Genomic DNA, 16,420 nt, shown 5'->3' on the forward strand with positions numbered 1-16,420 from the left:
ATAGAATACTGATTTTGTAACACTGATTACAGTCTGATACGTACCATTACAACAAAAGTTTCACTTTATGAAAGATCAGCAAAAATACATCAGCAAGGATATAACTAGTGCATTTACTAAAACACATCATAATCATAAAACCAAGTGATCACACACAATAATCTTTACATTTGACATACCAGCTACATCCTAGGAGAGCCAGTGTGTTTGGTAGGTGATTAATGTATGTAAGTAACGACACTGATCAATCTTAACACTTCTGAAATGTTAATTCTTTATCAGTTAAACCTAAAATAAATCAATAGAGTATTGAAACATAACAAGGATGAAATCCAAAACCTGTTGAACAGAGACAGTAGTAAACAGTAGGAAGAGCACTGAATTGGGACCTAGTACATTTGGATCCTTGTCTTATCTTTGGCCCTGGATGGATGACCTTGGGCAAGTATTCTGGGCTATATGAATCCTTCACTCTTAAATGAGAGAGTTGGCTGGATGGTTCTCTAAACTCTTTCTAGATTTAGCTTTCCATAATTCTAAAATCTTTGACACCAATTCATTTTTGTGTTGTAAAGTGAAATGTCTAACAATACTAACTTGGCAGTTGGGTTGAGTCCAGCTCTGCCACACAAATACGACTTGTTGCTTGTGTTCAAGTCTCTTCCTTCTGAGCCCCATGACAGCCCTATCCTCAAATTAACAAACAGTAATGACAGGCTTCAGGAGGTAAACAAGCTTGTCCTCCACTAGACACAAACTCAAGACCGCCAAAGTCATGGTTATTAAGAAAAGCTATAATGGAAGAACTCTGGGGAAAACCCACAACACCCTCTTTGGTAAATGGTACAATAACACAATTCACTAATAGAAGAAGGCAGGTACAGATATTAATTACAATACATAATTAATTTTCAACTGTTATTTGTGAACCTGCACAAAAAATATACACACAATTAGAACTGTATCAATATGAACTATAAATTCAAGGTCTAGATGTACACGGGAGCCTCTCTCATGCTGCTAATCTGAAGGAGGCTTATTGTAGTTTCACGTGTTTGTAACTCTACAGGAGGAAGCTGGGATTCTTTTTACTAACGTTGGCTTCTATTCCGTTATCTGAAAAGTCCACCTCTCTCACATAATCACAGAAATTAAAGATGTCCAAGCCCCCCTTTAGGGCATTTCCTCCATCCCCTACTTTCCTTATCAGATTACTGTCTTTTTGTTCTAAAACACTGAACGACTGGCTTCCATCAGCCCTATCTGAAAATCAAGTAGACTTTATCTCTTTTGATCTAAGGTCTAAATTTGTCCGTATTTCTTCCTAATATTTTAATGTAATTCCTATCTCAATTGTATCTACACAATTCTGAATATTTAACTATGGTATCCATTATAGAAATTAACCCAATTCAATGAACATGAATGCGCAAAGCAAAATTACTTTGAAAATGTCAAGTTTTCTTAATAAACATTATCCTTTCATTAAAGTACTAAAGTGCTTCCCTTTTGACAGCAGTGATTACTTTAAGCAACTGTATGAGCCTTGAAACATTTTCCAACTTCTCTAACCCGCGCCCCCTTCCAGAAAATGTAAAACACTCACCCTTCACCGTCCTCCCTCCTGAGGGGACTGAGGACCTGTACCGTACAAGGTCTCTTCTGATTGAGAATCCCTGATACTGAAGAAATGGCATCGCCAGCCGTATATTATGTTGAGCTTTGCCTTTCCATAATTTGACTGTAAAACAACAGATTTATTTTTGCCTTCCCAGAAATGTCATTTTTTATATTACCAAATATGCTTTTCGAACTCTACAGCTCCCTTCTATCCCTCATTCCTTACAAGATTTTAATACACTTCTTTATGGGGACAAGACATCTCCTCTTGAGAATCACTGAACCAAAATATAATTTCTGAATTACTATTCATGATAAAGCTCAATAATTAAGTTTGAGAAAACAGTATTCAATTTAAAGACAGAAAAAAATGAATATTACAATAGTGAGTATATTCTAATTATTAAACCAAATCATTTAAACTTCATACTTGAAAACTAACGTAGAGACTTGTTTTTAAAATGATCTACTGAAACCATAATGAAATGCACCTTTCATACTGGTCAATTATAGTAACAAATTATATTGCTTTCCTTTGTTGAAATGCTTTCTTCGACTATATAAACTACAGAGTTATACCCTCATTTTCCACTCATTTTCAGATATTCAGAACTAAAACTTTTAGATTTTTCTAAATAAATTTTTATCAGTTGCTACCTAGTTTAGCAACTTAGAATCGAATCTATTTCTTCTATAGAATTGCCAACTATCACAAACATCTCTCTGACTGATGCACAATGACAGGGATATAAAATACCCATGTCTGCAAGAAATACTTATATTGTCTTTATTTTTCCAAATTCTAATAGAGTGAAATTCTGTATACCCTGAAGCTAAAATAATGCATATAGAGTTTTAAAAATAGTTTTGGAGAAAATATGGATGCATTTCTTCCCAAAATTTAAAAATGATTTTCTGCGCCTAAGTTAAGCAGATTGGAAAGAGGAGACAGGAAAGGTCTACCTCCAGATCCAAGGTGAAGGGCCTAAATAAAATCATTCAATGCAGCCCCCAACAAGGCACAATAGTTTAAAATTTTACACCAGTGACACCAGGGAGGGGTCCCCCTCCCGTGGCTGTCAGTATTCTGAATCTATGCGCTTTGCAATGGTGTTCAGCTGGATATTTGAAGTTCCTTCATATATTGTACCTTAAACAAAGGGGAGAAAAGGAACAATTAGGAGTGGAGCCATGGTTAAGAGTCTATACAAGAAACAGCTCTGCAAACATTACCTCTGCATTTACTGTAAAACTTTACCAGGAACACTGTCCAATGTCCCCTGAATATGGTACTATTTGACAAGGTAATTCTGCCTAAGGGATAACAATTTTCTATTTGGTTTACAGATTTCCAGAATCAGTATTAAACAGTTGAAGTTTTTTGTTCCTAAACTATCAACACACAAGCCTGGATGGTTCCTCAGGAACAGGCAGCTTTCATAACTGCTGTTTCTATTTTCCCACCTGGCAGTGGCGCAGCGGAACGCTCAGGCTTGGGTAGGCACTTAGAGTCTAAAATTAGAACTGAGCTTCAAACAACAGCATTAAACTAATAGAAAATATTAACATTTTTAGTAAAATAAAAATTAAGACAGTAGATTTTGTTGTGGTTTTAGTGAAAGGCCTTCAGAGGCCTTGAGGCATTTAAAAAGGTAATTTGATGTTTTAAAAATATATATATAAAAATCTATTTTTTTGAAGGAAGAAGTAGGGGAAAAAAACCCAGCCACAAGAAAAGGAGAGCCAATAAACATAATAACTGAAGAGATTAAAATTGTCTTTGCCCATGTACCAGTAATAAAAAAAATCAAACAGATACAACAGCCTAAAACACCTACAGAGTCAAATAAAACAAAATAAAGGTAAAAACTCTATTTACCAATCTTCGCATCTCGGAAGTATTTTTCCACAGGGTAATTTTTGGTGTAGCCTACTCCCCCCATCCACTCGATACATTTGCCAGTTATTCGGCCCGCAATCTACCAAAAAGCAGCAGTAAATCACATGTTGAAGCCACATAACTTATGCCTTACAAACATTCTTGTAGAATATTCTTAGTAACATGGATTCACTGTTATTGGCAGTTGGAAGGATTGAAGTCATTTTATAAATTAGCATTTCTCCTTAGTCCCATTCTCTATACATACCATTTATGTAAAATATCCTATTAATTCACAAGATTCTTATTTTCTTAAGAAAATTAGGGTATTTGTTTAGACTCATACTTGTCGACAGGTATCATTTACTCAGCAAATGTTAATCAAGGGCCTTCTTATGTCACCCACTCTGTCAGCCACAATGGTGAGGCGTGGCCAGTCACTCACTGCCCTTTTGGTCCTGCTGGTCATTCAGAGAGACAGACACTGAATTGCAATCACCGAAACTGAAAAACTGTATGGGGCAAGAGAAGAGCCTGTTAGGGAAGCTGCCATGACTTAGATGGGGGATAGGTGAGGAAATCACAGCCTCGCTGAGAACTAAAGGATGAGTTAGGGGACATTTCAAGCTGAGGAATGACACGTGGCAAGGCTCCAAGGGGAAAATGGGTTCGTCAGCCTCAAGGGCCTGAGGACCAATGGGCTGGGATCGGGATGACCTGTAAAAAGGGAATGGGGGGCAGGCGGGCCGTACATGATGGTGAGCAGTTTGTATAACGTACTGGTCCCCAAAGTCCACAGGAGAATCCCCAGAAAGTGTAAATGTTCATCACCTACATGGCATAGAGACTTGCAGGTGTGATTAAGTTAAGAACCTTGAGATGGGGTGATGATCCCAGACTATCTGGGTGGGTCTCATGTAATCCCAAGGGTCCTTATAAAGGAAAGAGGGAGGCAGAGAAGACGATGTGCCCAGGGAAACAGAGAGCAGTCAGATCTGAACATGCTACACTGTTGGCTCTGAAGACGGAGGGAGGGGCTATGAGTCCAAGAAACAGAGTTGGCTCTAGAAGCTGGAAAAGAAAAGGAAATGGATTCTCCCCTGGAGCCTCCAGAAAGGCAGCTTTGCTGACACGTTAATTTTATCCCAGTGAGACTCATTTCAGACGTCTCACCTCCAGAGCTGTGAGATAATAGAATTGTACTGTCTTAGGCCACTAAATTTTTGGTAATTTGTTAAAAGTAGCAATAGGAAACAAATAAAAAGGTCCCATTTGTTGTGAGGAGACACTGAAGGGTTTAAAGCTGGAGAGTGGCATGGCCTCCTGGACACCTTGAAAAGGGACACTGGATGGGAGAAAGCAACAGGGGAAAACGAGAGGTTAGAAGGTGACTCCAGTGGTTTGGTAAAGAAACGGCACAGCTTGGACTAGACAGGTGGCAGTACGAAGGGAGAGAAAAACAAATTCAAGAAATGTTTAGGGGGTTGAATCCTCAAAACTGAGGATGGATTCAACTGGGGGATGAGGGAAAGGAGGGTGTCAAGAGGACTCAGGTTTGCGACTGGGGTCGGGGGAAGGTGGGGAGGTAAAGCGGAAGCGGGATCTATTAGTCTGGAACTCAGAAGGGAGGCTGAGGCAGAAGATTAAATCTGGGGGCTGAAGAGGTTAAATAAATATTTGAAGCCAGGGAATGACTAAGACATACTGCCGAAGCTGGGAGAGAGCAGCCCAGTGACGAGGCTAAGTTTCCACCAGAGTCCAGTGTGTTACATGTAGGATGCATATGCATGAGCAGGAAGCATCAACACATGCACAGTCCCTTCTTGGGCATTTTTATTTCACATTAGCTCCAGGGCATTCACTTCGTCCCAACCATCGTTCAGCTGAGGCTCATCCAGGGATTTTCGGTGGGCCTTCTACCTGAACTGGGTGACTGGGTTTCCACCTAAGAGCCTATGAAAACATGGAGGCCTCACAGAATCAAAGCACCTCCTTATGGCAGCTTTACTTTTTTGCATTTCTGGTTTAGGAACTAGAAAGTTCATGTTATTTTACTTGAAAAACAAATGCGTAACCAACATTTCTAAATGAAGAGGTTAATAAGTAAATATCTTTAAAAAAATAAATACTTTTTTTCTTTTTTTTTTTACCTCTGATGCATAGTACTTGGCCATAGATGATTCTTTAATGAATGGCCTTCCAGCTTCTAAAAGCCTTGCAGCGTTGTATGTGAGTAATCTTGCAGCTTCTAGCTGGGTGGCCACGTGCGCAACTTGGTGTTGGAGCCCCTGTAACATTCAGGCCCAAGGTAGAGAACTGTGATTTCCGAAAGCAGCTCATTGTCAAAGTCCTGCCTGGATGTGGAACACTGACAGATTCAAAATATACCCGTCCAAAAATTCACATTCATTTTGCAAAAATAGTTTAAGATCTGAAATCTAAAATAAACCACTACAGGGACCTCCCTGGCGGTCCAGCGGTTAAGACTCTGCGCTCCCAATGCAGGGGGCCCGGGTTCGATCCCTGGTCGGGGAACTAAGATCCCACATGCCGCAACTTCTGAGTCGGCACGCCGCAACAAAGACCCAGCACAGCCACAATAAATGAGTGAATGAATGAATAAATAAATAAATAATAAAATAAACCACCACGTGTATTGCTTCTTTAAAAAATTTCAAAGTTCAGGTAATTGTTAACAACTGCCAAGATTTAAAAAATAAATGATCACAAAATTAGGTTTAAAAATTTGACTTATTTTTAATAATGTGTCAAACACTTAAAACATTTACCTGATTCTGAATCACCCTAGACGGTACAGAGTGTTATCTTTATTTTACAGATGAGGCAGTTGAGGTTTGGAGAGGTGAGGTAACTTGCTCAAGGACTAAAGCTAGTAAGACAAAGAACAAGGATTTGAACCCAGGAAGTCTGACTACAGACCCCATGCCCTGGAACTCTGAAGCAGTGAGGAGGCAGCTCCCAAGTGCTCACCAAGGGATCCTGCATCATGCCATAGCCAGGCCTCAAGGACTACTGCTCTGCCCCTGGAGAAGGTCAAGGCAGTCACAGGTATATGCACCAAGATCTATTCCTTCCTCTCCCATTAAAATCTCCGAGGGGATTCCCTTACAGCTTTGTAACGAAGCTCTTCATTAATGGGGAGAGGGAGAGCACAGCACTGTAGAAAGATGGTAATAATTATGTACCTGAAAATCAAATATTCTTTTGCCAAATTGCTCCCTTTCTTTAATATATGGAATAGTGTAGTCAAAACATCCTTGAGCCAGTCCCAGCATCTGTTAAAAAAAAAAATCAGAATTTCTTATTTTTTATAAGTTTATGCTCTTAATTATTCAAGTTATGAATGCTTTTACAGGCCAATTGAAAAGTTGGGGTAGGGAAAGGACTAGAGATACCGAGACGGTGAGGTCTAACGTTAATGACCTTCATCCACTGCATTTATAGAACTTAAGTTCTAGAAATTGGGAGAAAATTTGAGTAATTTCCTGTGAAGAAGAGCACATTTGATTCCAGGAGCTAAATCTCCTGGTGTGGCTGTGCTCATGCACCCAAGGTTACTTTTTGGGATTCTTCTCCCTTAAGCTTGAGTCTCCAGGCACAAAGTGAGCCTCAGAAATTCTGCTCAAAGACTGGCCTCAAAGACTGTACAGTAGCTGCCTCTAGTCCTTCTAGAAGTCAAGTGTGCAAGGTCACTTCTGGTCTTCTTTTGTATATGATCAGGATTAACAAGAGCTTTGGTGGGTAGAGCATCAGAACGTAAGAGAGCAGCGTTTCTCAACCCTGGCAGCACATGAGAATCACCTCGGGGAGCTCAATAATGGGGGTGGGGGTGGGTGCGTGGGTGGTGCTGAGTGTGGCCTAAACACCAGCATTCTAAAAACTCTTTAATGTTTTAATGCACAGCCAGAGTTGAGGACAACTGCACAGAGGAGCTGGTAAAAACATCAGTTTATACATTTCAAGAACTTATCAGGATGTGGTGACAGTTTTAGCTGGACTGTCTCATTGCAAACTAATCTCCGTAACAATTGAACGACTCAAGCTTAGAAATTGTTTCTAAATTCTAACATTAGGTAGCCATTAAATCACTATCTAATTACAGATGGCCAAGAGGCACATGAAAAGCTGCTCAACATCACTAATGCAAATCAAAACTACAATGAGATATCACCTCACACCGCTTAGAATGGGCATCATCAGAAAATCTACAAACAACAAATGCTGGAGAGGGTGTGGAGAAAAGGGAACCCTCTTGCACTGTTGGTGGGAATGTAAATTGATACAGCCACTATGGAGAACAGTATGGAGGTTCCTTAGAAAACTAAAAGTAGAATTACCGTATGACCCAGCAATCCCACTACTGGGCACATACCCAGAGAAAACCATAATTCAAAAAGACACATGCACCCCATGTTCATTGCAGCACTATTTACAATAGCCAGGTCATGGAAGCAACCTAAATGCCCATCGACAGACAAATGGATAAAGAAGATGTGGTACATATATACAATGGAATATTACTCAGCCATAAAAAGGAACGAAATTGGGTCAATTGTAGAGAGGTGGATGGCCCTAGAGACTGTCATACAGAGTGAAGTAAGTCAGAAAGAGAAAAACAAATATTGTATATTAACACATATATGTGGAATCTAGAAAAATGGTACCGATGAACTGGTTTGCAAGGCAGAAACAGAGACACAGATGTAGAGAACAAACGTAAGGACACCAAGGGTGGAAAGGGGAGGGTGGTGGTGGGATGAATTGGGAGATTGGAATTGACATGTATATACTAATATGTATAAAATAGATAACTAATAAAAAAAATCACTATCTAATTATGTCAAACCATGTGGGTTTTAGAAAAAGGAAAAGAAAAATCAATAGTGAAAGCTTTTGGGGGAAATGCCCACAAACTTATCAATATTTCATTAGTGTTCATTCAAATTTTCCTTTAGCCTTTTATTTTGAACTTTCTGGAGACTGGAATATTACACTAAAAATTAAAGGACAAAACCCAAACCAAACCAAAACAAAACCCCAAAAGTAAATTAAAGTGAGACAGCGACTCACTGCACTTTTGGCTATGAGAGAAGATGATGTCATTAAACCCTTATAACTAAAGTTTACAATATGCCAACGATATGGTATATTGACACAAAAATTGTAATTATCAGTTGTCAGTCAAAACAGCCTTTTCCAAAACAGTGTAAAATGTTTTCACTATAAATACTGAAAAACTAAATTCTTTACAACTACAGAGTCTTGAGATTGGATGCCTCCAGTTCACTGTTACATGTGCCTCTTTCTCCAAAAAGCATCCACAGTATTAACCAAGAAATAATAACTATCAGACCTTACCTTTTTCTCTTTTTTTCTGACCTTAACTTTTAATTAGGTTATAAGATAACTTGGAGTAATTAGACTAAAGCCCAGGCTGTGCATTTACTGCCAGACATCTAAATTATTTACAGGTCTGGGAACAAGGAAATCCAGTGTTGTAGTTTTTAATGTCATATCTGATGAAGTTGAATCACAGAAAAACTTTAAAAAGAACAGACGAGCCAGATCTCTTTACTGACCTATTATCTAGTTTTGTGGGAAACATGGGTTAAGTTTTGATCTGAGAATACTTTGTTAGCAAATTAACAGCAGCAAAAAAAAAAAAAAAAAAACTAGAGTACAATTACAATTTAAATACTTCAAAGAGCTAATATATGCAACATCTTCAAAATCTAAAAGCTGTAAGTTTTTGAATTTTGGATACTCATTGATTAAAAATAAATACATTACAAAAATGAAATAATTCATAATAAAACCAAAGACTTTATTCATTTTGTGATTCTAGAAAATAACTGATATCACCTAATAGAAAAATTTCATATGCTATAAGGGCAAATTTGGTAAAAAATTGAATAGTTTTCATCATACGTATCTGTTTAATTGTTGCCATTTTAAGTGCCATATCAAAAAAATTGTCTGATTTTCACATGCAAAACACTAAGCAACAAATCTTTTATTATCTATAGAGACTCTTACTACACAATAGAATGTTACTTATTCTTAATTTTAAAAATTTCAGAATGAATCACATACTTTGAAAAGCTGATTTAAAAAAATACCACATTTAATCTATAACGTACTTAAGAAGTTATCGATCCAGGTATTAGATAATACTTTAATGCTCTCAAAGCAGAAAAACTGTTACCACTAAGCCATTGTTTGGTTCTCAGGACATTATATAATTGACCAAAGTGGAATTTTAAAGAAATCACAGCCAGAAGCTATTCTTTTACCTCATGGAAGGGAAGGGTGCCATCTTGTGTTCACAAGCTTCCAAATACTCATTGGTTTTACTGCATTTTTTCTTTTTACATTTTAATTGACTGTGTGGAAGAGTCAAGTTAAAGGGATAAAATTTGACTCACCTGTGCAGCAATTCCTATTCTACTTTCATTAAGACCCCCGATGGCGTACTTATAGCCACGTCCAATTTGTCCCAGGATATTGGCTTCTGGAACCTGAAAAGAAAAACGTGCAGTTATTTCTCAATTTAATTTAACATAATTAATTTTGGTAATTTTTTTTAATGCACATATACTCCCAATTTCTGTGATAATTCTCTAGCATGCTACTTATTAAACTCCAAGGAAATTATCTGCTATGTCTCTGTCTCCCTCTAAACTGTTTCCCACATGCTCTCAGAAGGAAAGGACTCAAGTCCATGCTGTTCACTATTGCATCCTCCAGAGCCCAGCACAGACATTCAGTGAGTCTAGAAAAATGAAATCTCATACAATTAATCAATAACATAAATGAGTAACAATTTTCCCCGAACTCTTATCTGTATGCTACAATGTAAGATAAAATATTAGGAATAACAGAAAACATATAAGGGTAGTAAACCTTTCTTCTGTTGAGACTATTATCACAACAAAAATCAACTGAGGGCCGTGTTTGTGTGTGTGTGTGTGTGTATGTGTGTGTACACAGGCATGTGTACCAAACAGAAAGGAGGAGAGAAGAAATACATAAAACTATTCCACTGTTTACTTGAAAAAAGATCTAGACTAGGTAATTTTAGAAAATACACTTAGCTTCTTAATATGGGCAGTTAGGAGAGAGAGTGGGCAGAATGGAGAAAGAAAAGGGAAATTAGGAGAAGAAAGACAGTTGGGGTGCAGTAGTGAGGCTCACATGACATCCATAAGGACACCCCATGGGCACACACACAATCACCAGTGAGCAAAAAGGTCACATTCTAATGAGTGGTAGAAAATCCATCACATCCTGTCCGACCTATGTAAAGTTCTAAAGCACAGCATTCTAGTTATCTCTTCCTCGTTTTTTTTAAGACTCAACTCTAAGCTGTGGGCGCTGCCTGGCTGTTTCCCACTCTCACTGAGCAACACCCCCACCTTGTGGCCTTGCTGGGCCGACACCACACTCCTCAGAAGCTATGTGTGATGCGCAAGTACCAGGTTAATGAAGTATAAATGAGATTAATCCTCGGGCTGGCTCTTGAGGCCAGCTGCTGGGCAGACAGGTTTCCACCTCTGGCCTAAACTCTCGTGGGAAGTACATTTAGGTCATAACCTAACCTAAGATCATCGTTCAAGAGTTTTACAAAGTACTCTCCTATGCATGCCTAACAGCGCGACGCCTTTCTCACACAGCTATACTTCCAGGCAAAGCCATTCCACATCTAGGATACCCACCTTGACATTTTCAAACGTTAACGGGCAGGTAGAAGAAGCTCTGATTCCCATTTTGTTCTCTGGTTTCCCTATATGAAGGCCCTCAGTATCACGATCTACCAAGAAGCAGGTAATTCCTTTATACCCCTGAAATGAAGATTTAAAATGCTATAAACACTTTGACTGATAAGATCCCTTGTTTCCAGAGTTCAAAGTAAACAGAAAACGAAAAACAAACCTTAGGGACTTCCCTGGTGGTCCAGTGCTTAAGAATCCGCCTGTCAATGCAGGGGACATGGGTTCGAGCCCTGGTCTGGGAAGATCCCACATGTCGCAGAGCAACTAAGCCCATACACCACAACTACCGAGCCCGCGCTCTAGAGCCCGTAAGCTGCAACTACTGAGCCCGCGTGCTGCAACTACTGAAGCCCGCGCGCCTAGAGCCCATGCTCCACAACAAGAGAAGCCACCGCAATGAGAAGCCCACTCACCACAACAAAGAGTAGCCCCCGCTTGCTGCAACTAGAGAAAGCCCGCGTGCAGCGACAAAGACCCAGTGCAACAAAAAAAACAAAAAACAAAACAAAACAGACTTTAGGAGTAAATACTAATGGACTCAGAATTGCAACATGTGTATTATGAAACAAGAAGGATGGGAGGGCATTAGGTTCAAAATCAAGAACCTTAATATTTATTTTACTCTTTCAGAAACCATTGTGGCTATTAAAATTATTAAGTGGGGGCTTCCCTGGTGGCGCAATGGTTAAGAATCTGCCTGCCAATGCAGGGGACACGGGTTCGAGCCCTGGTCTGGGAAGATCCCACATGCCGTGGAGCAACTAAGCCCATGAGCCACAGCTACTGAGCCTGCGCGTCTGGAGCTTGTGCTCCGCAACGGGAGAGGCCGCGACAGTGAGAGGCCCGCGCACCGCGATGAAGAGTGGCCCCCACTCGCCGCAACTGGAGAAAGCCCTCGCACAGAAACGAACACCCAACACAGCCAAAAATAAAAAAAAATAAAAAAAAAAATTAAGTGACACTAAAGTATTACATGATGAATTCCACATTTTAAATTTAATTTTATTACATATTTTAGTTTTAAAATTTAATTCAATTAAATGCTACACTAGACAAAAAACACAAGATATCTTTATCATTTTGCTATATGTCTATTTTCCAACTGAATAAAACATTCTTAAAAATAAATGTACTATTAAATAGGTACTTAAGTTCTTCATTATTAAATAGAAAGTCTGAAATTCTACAAAATTTAAGATTAGCCTCCTATATAACAGATTAGGAGATTAATTAAATGGTCCTCCATGTAGCTAATGTTTATTAATGTTAATTGTAATATTTATTTTATGATATTAGTAAATCAGAGGATGAAAAGATGTCAGTTGTTTAACCTTTTCAGTACTGAGGAGAATGAAGAATTTAAGACTAAGTCCTAAAATGGAAATGGAAGTAGGAAAAAGAAATGAAGAGAAAAGATTAGGACGGAAATGGGGAGCAGCTTTGTTTTCAAACTTACAAGAGTAAGGTCTACATTTGCCATCACCACGAAGAGCCCGGCATCCTTGGCATTGCTAATCCACATCTTTGACCCGTTGATGACATAATAATTTCCCTTTTTATCAGCTTTGGTCTTCAAAGCAAATGAATCGCTACCTGCTCCAGCCTCTGAAAGGCAGAAACTTCCCATCTACACATGCAAAGAAAAAAATGCCAAATTAATACCTATATTTATACTTTGCATAACAAATATCCACTTATAGCAAAATAAACATTTGAAAATCAAACTTGCAGCTACTTCTAAAAGCCTATACGTATGGTATTCTGACAGTATTATTTTCCAAACTATACCCCACTATTTGTCTAAGGCAGATTTAAAGACCTAAGCACACATATTCAATGTTAAGTTTAATTAAATTGGTTTTCATAATTACAGGAGAAAGACATCTCAATGTAAATGAAACTACCAACAAAGGTATTAGACAATATAATTGGGACCAAAAAAGAAATAATTTTATTGTCCAATGATAATTCCCTAAATTTCCAAGTGGCAAATGAGAGGCAGAGTGTATTTTTCTAGTAGCATTAATTTATTGAGCATTGCTTGAGTTATTAATGGTGCTGTGTTGTGGTCCTGAATAGAAAAGCCAACACTGCGGCTGCTTTTCTCCTGAAAATATCCTATATTTAGAAAAGATCAGATCCATTTCAATAACTCATCTCAACTCACTTGTTCTGTAGCTAGCTTGGGCAAATAGATAGCCTTCTGTTCTTCTGTTCCGTATTTTCCAATTAGCCTGTTAATTACTGTGTTCTGGATGTCACATACCAGAGCCACAGATGCATCAACTTTGGCTAATTCCTCTATCACTAGGATAGAGGAAAAAAATGAAGCTCCTGTTCCTCCATATTTTGTGTCAATTTCAATACCCATCAACTAAAGGAAAAATAAGGAAACATAAATTAAGAAAGCTATTTTTATATGGGACAATTCCTTGCAAGAACAAGTTCAAAAATAATTTGTAACCACATCAGCTTAATTTTAAAATTCTGTATGTATATTTTACTTTAATTTGGTATGGCTCTTTCACTCTAAGTAACAAAAAAATCTATAACAGAAACTAAATATATTTGCAAAGGATAAAATTACATGCTAGAACTATCATTTGTTTCCTTTTGGGATCTAAAAAACAAAAATAAGAGAGGTAAAATGTTTTGAAGGATACTGGAATGGAATAGTGAGAAAATATATAATTAGGAAACTGAAGAAAGCAGTGGAATATCTAGTTTCATTTAGCGTCATCTCTTCGAGTCAGCCCCCCCCACCTTGACTCTTTCAGCCGAGATAATAATTGAATGACCATTCCTTTTGGGCCATTTTAGCAAGTCCAGATGGTTAGCAGACCACATGTGGTGGTGTTTCCTAGAACCACACTAGACAAGGCCTAGGTGCCTGGTAAACATGGCCAAATACTGGGCAAGGCTTTCCAGTAACTGCCTGACTGTTCAGTAACCAGTCCTAAGTCTGGAACGTGAAACGTCCATAACACTCCGTTTTTAAGTGTCCTCATTTCAGAAAGAGAATGTGTGCACACGTAATTCAAGACCCAAAGCTGTGAACAGGTAAAAGGGCAATGCTTCTTTCTATCCTCTCCAGGTGTGGCTGCTATATTCTAAGCTGATGGGAAACTTAGCTGATATGAAGTTAGAACCACATGGGGGAGGATAGAAAGGCTGAGAGAACCAGAAATGATGTTCTATGAGGAAGAATTCAAGGATTGGGGTGTGCCTGAAGACTGGGGCCAGCATGAGAATATCGGACTATCATATCTTTAACAGCTGTCAGAGACACTGCTTCTCTAAAAAGGTCACCAATTTCCCCTACAATGGAAATATTTGTCAGTTATTATGGCAGGTGACCTCTGTAGAAGTGGGACAACAGAAGCCAGGAGTCACATGAGGCCGAGAATAGCTGGTGCAGGATGTGCAACGCAGACCCTCCAGGGGGTACGACATCCAGGCAAGAGCAGCTGTGGAGGTGGCAGGCAACTCGTCGCTGCGTGTGACCCTGCCTGCAAGAACTACCCCTCGGGAGAGTGTTGCTCAAGACCTCTCAGAAAAGCCTAGAGGTTCTGCAAACAACGAAGATGAAATCTGGCTGAGAAGTGGACTCACAGATGCTGTTTGACCCACTGTGGCTCCAAATAAGATTCCATTTTCCCAAGTTTCATTGCTAAAAGAAAGGTGGAAAAATCACTACAATACATGGTATTAAAAAAAAAAAGCTGGTATCTTTTAAACAGTAAGAAATAAAACAGGGGGGCTTCCCTGGTGGTGCAGTGGTTAAGAATCTGCCTGCCAATGCAGGGGACGGGTTCGAGCCCTGGTCCGGGAAGATCCCACATGCCACGGAGCAACTAAGCCCGTGTGCCACAACTACTGAGGCTGTGCTCCAGAGCCCGTGAGCCACAACTACTGAGCCCATGTGCCACAATTACTGAAGCCCGTGCTCCACAGCAAGAGAAGCCACCACAATGAGACGCCTGCGCACCGCAACGAAGAGTAGCCCCCGCTCACCGCAACTAGAGAAAGCCGGCACGCAGCAATGAAGACGCAGCCAAAAATAAATAAATAAATAATTAATTAATTAAAAACAGAAATAAAACAGTTACGTGGAAAAGGCTAATTTTCAAACAGGATAACAGGACAAGATTTAAGCCAATGGCTCTGAGTAGGAGCTATTAGTTCTGGGATAGCCTTGGTATTCCAAATACAAAATCTTCACACCTATAGAGAAGGGAGAGATGAAGAGTGCAGTGGTTTTGAAATGTTCTCCTTGGGGCTCCCATGCTGACAACCTCTCCCTTAGAAATTGGCTGCCCTGGTTAATGTGGAATTCAGATACCACCTCTTGCTTTTAAGTTTTCCACATACATAGGGATTCAGGTAGATGTTCTGGTATGAAGTTTAAAGTAGGGTTTCTTAACCTTGGCATTATTAAGCTGGATAATTCGGTCTTGGCAGGCTGTCCTGTGCACTGTGGGATATTTAGCAGCATCTCCAGCCTCTATCTCACTACATGCCAGCAGCACACCCAGTTGTGAAAACCAGTGTCTCCAGACATTGCCAAATGTCCTTTGGGGGACAAAAATAGCCCCCGGTTGAATACCACTGGTCTAAAGAAATCGCTCTTGCTTCTAGCCTTTTACTTAAAAAGCACAGTATTTCTAATTTAAAATGTTAATTCAATTAAAAATTTTTAACTAGGATCTCAATCTAAAAGAGATCTCAGATAATTCTGATTAGGAAATTATACTATCATTACAATTCCTAAATTTAAAAGTATGCATACATTTTAACACTGGAAGGTATTTATGAAAGTTTGAAATTGGAAGAATCATTAATTATATACCCCTTGTTGAAATAATCCTCGTATTACTGATTTTTCCATTTTTGAATTTTCATCCATTTTTGAAACCAAAGGAGCAATTTGTTCCTGGGCAAATTTTTTAACTGTAGGAGAAAAAAAATACTGGTAAGACTTTATTTTATTAATATGACATGTATCACTTTTTTCAAAAAAATTTTTTTAAATTAACGTCAAAAATTCCATTCACAAACTTAGATGAACACCTCTGCCAATCATGTCACATGTCACGTGATCTCACATTGTAGGCCTAAGTCACGACCA

General features: G+C 38.9%; 1 protein-coding gene across 1 annotated transcript in view; it reads right to left on the reverse strand.

Annotated features, from left to right (window-relative positions):
• Positions 1 to 254: 254 nt before the first annotated feature.
• Positions 255 to 16,420, reverse strand: part of ACADSB (acyl-CoA dehydrogenase short/branched chain) — a 39,314-nt gene continuing 23,148 nt past the window's right edge. The window contains exons 3-11 of the mRNA XM_061186039.1: positions 16,142 to 16,242; positions 13,460 to 13,666; positions 12,749 to 12,919; positions 11,236 to 11,361; positions 9,946 to 10,038; positions 6,706 to 6,795; positions 5,650 to 5,787; positions 3,500 to 3,599; positions 255 to 2,770 (exon numbers count right to left, since the gene is read on the reverse strand). Of these exons, the coding sequence (XP_061042022.1) occupies positions 2,700 to 2,770; positions 3,500 to 3,599; positions 5,650 to 5,787; positions 6,706 to 6,795; positions 9,946 to 10,038; positions 11,236 to 11,361; positions 12,749 to 12,919; positions 13,460 to 13,666; positions 16,142 to 16,242 (1,097 nt within the window). The 3' untranslated portion in view covers positions 255 to 2,699. The remainder of the gene's footprint in view (positions 2,771 to 3,499; positions 3,600 to 5,649; positions 5,788 to 6,705; positions 6,796 to 9,945; positions 10,039 to 11,235; positions 11,362 to 12,748; positions 12,920 to 13,459; positions 13,667 to 16,141; positions 16,243 to 16,420) is intronic.

Source organism: Eubalaena glacialis, chromosome 1, assembly GCF_028564815.1.
Source record: "Eubalaena glacialis isolate mEubGla1 chromosome 1, mEubGla1.1.hap2.+ XY, whole genome shotgun sequence".
NCBI lineage: Eukaryota > Metazoa > Chordata > Mammalia > Artiodactyla > Balaenidae > Eubalaena > Eubalaena glacialis.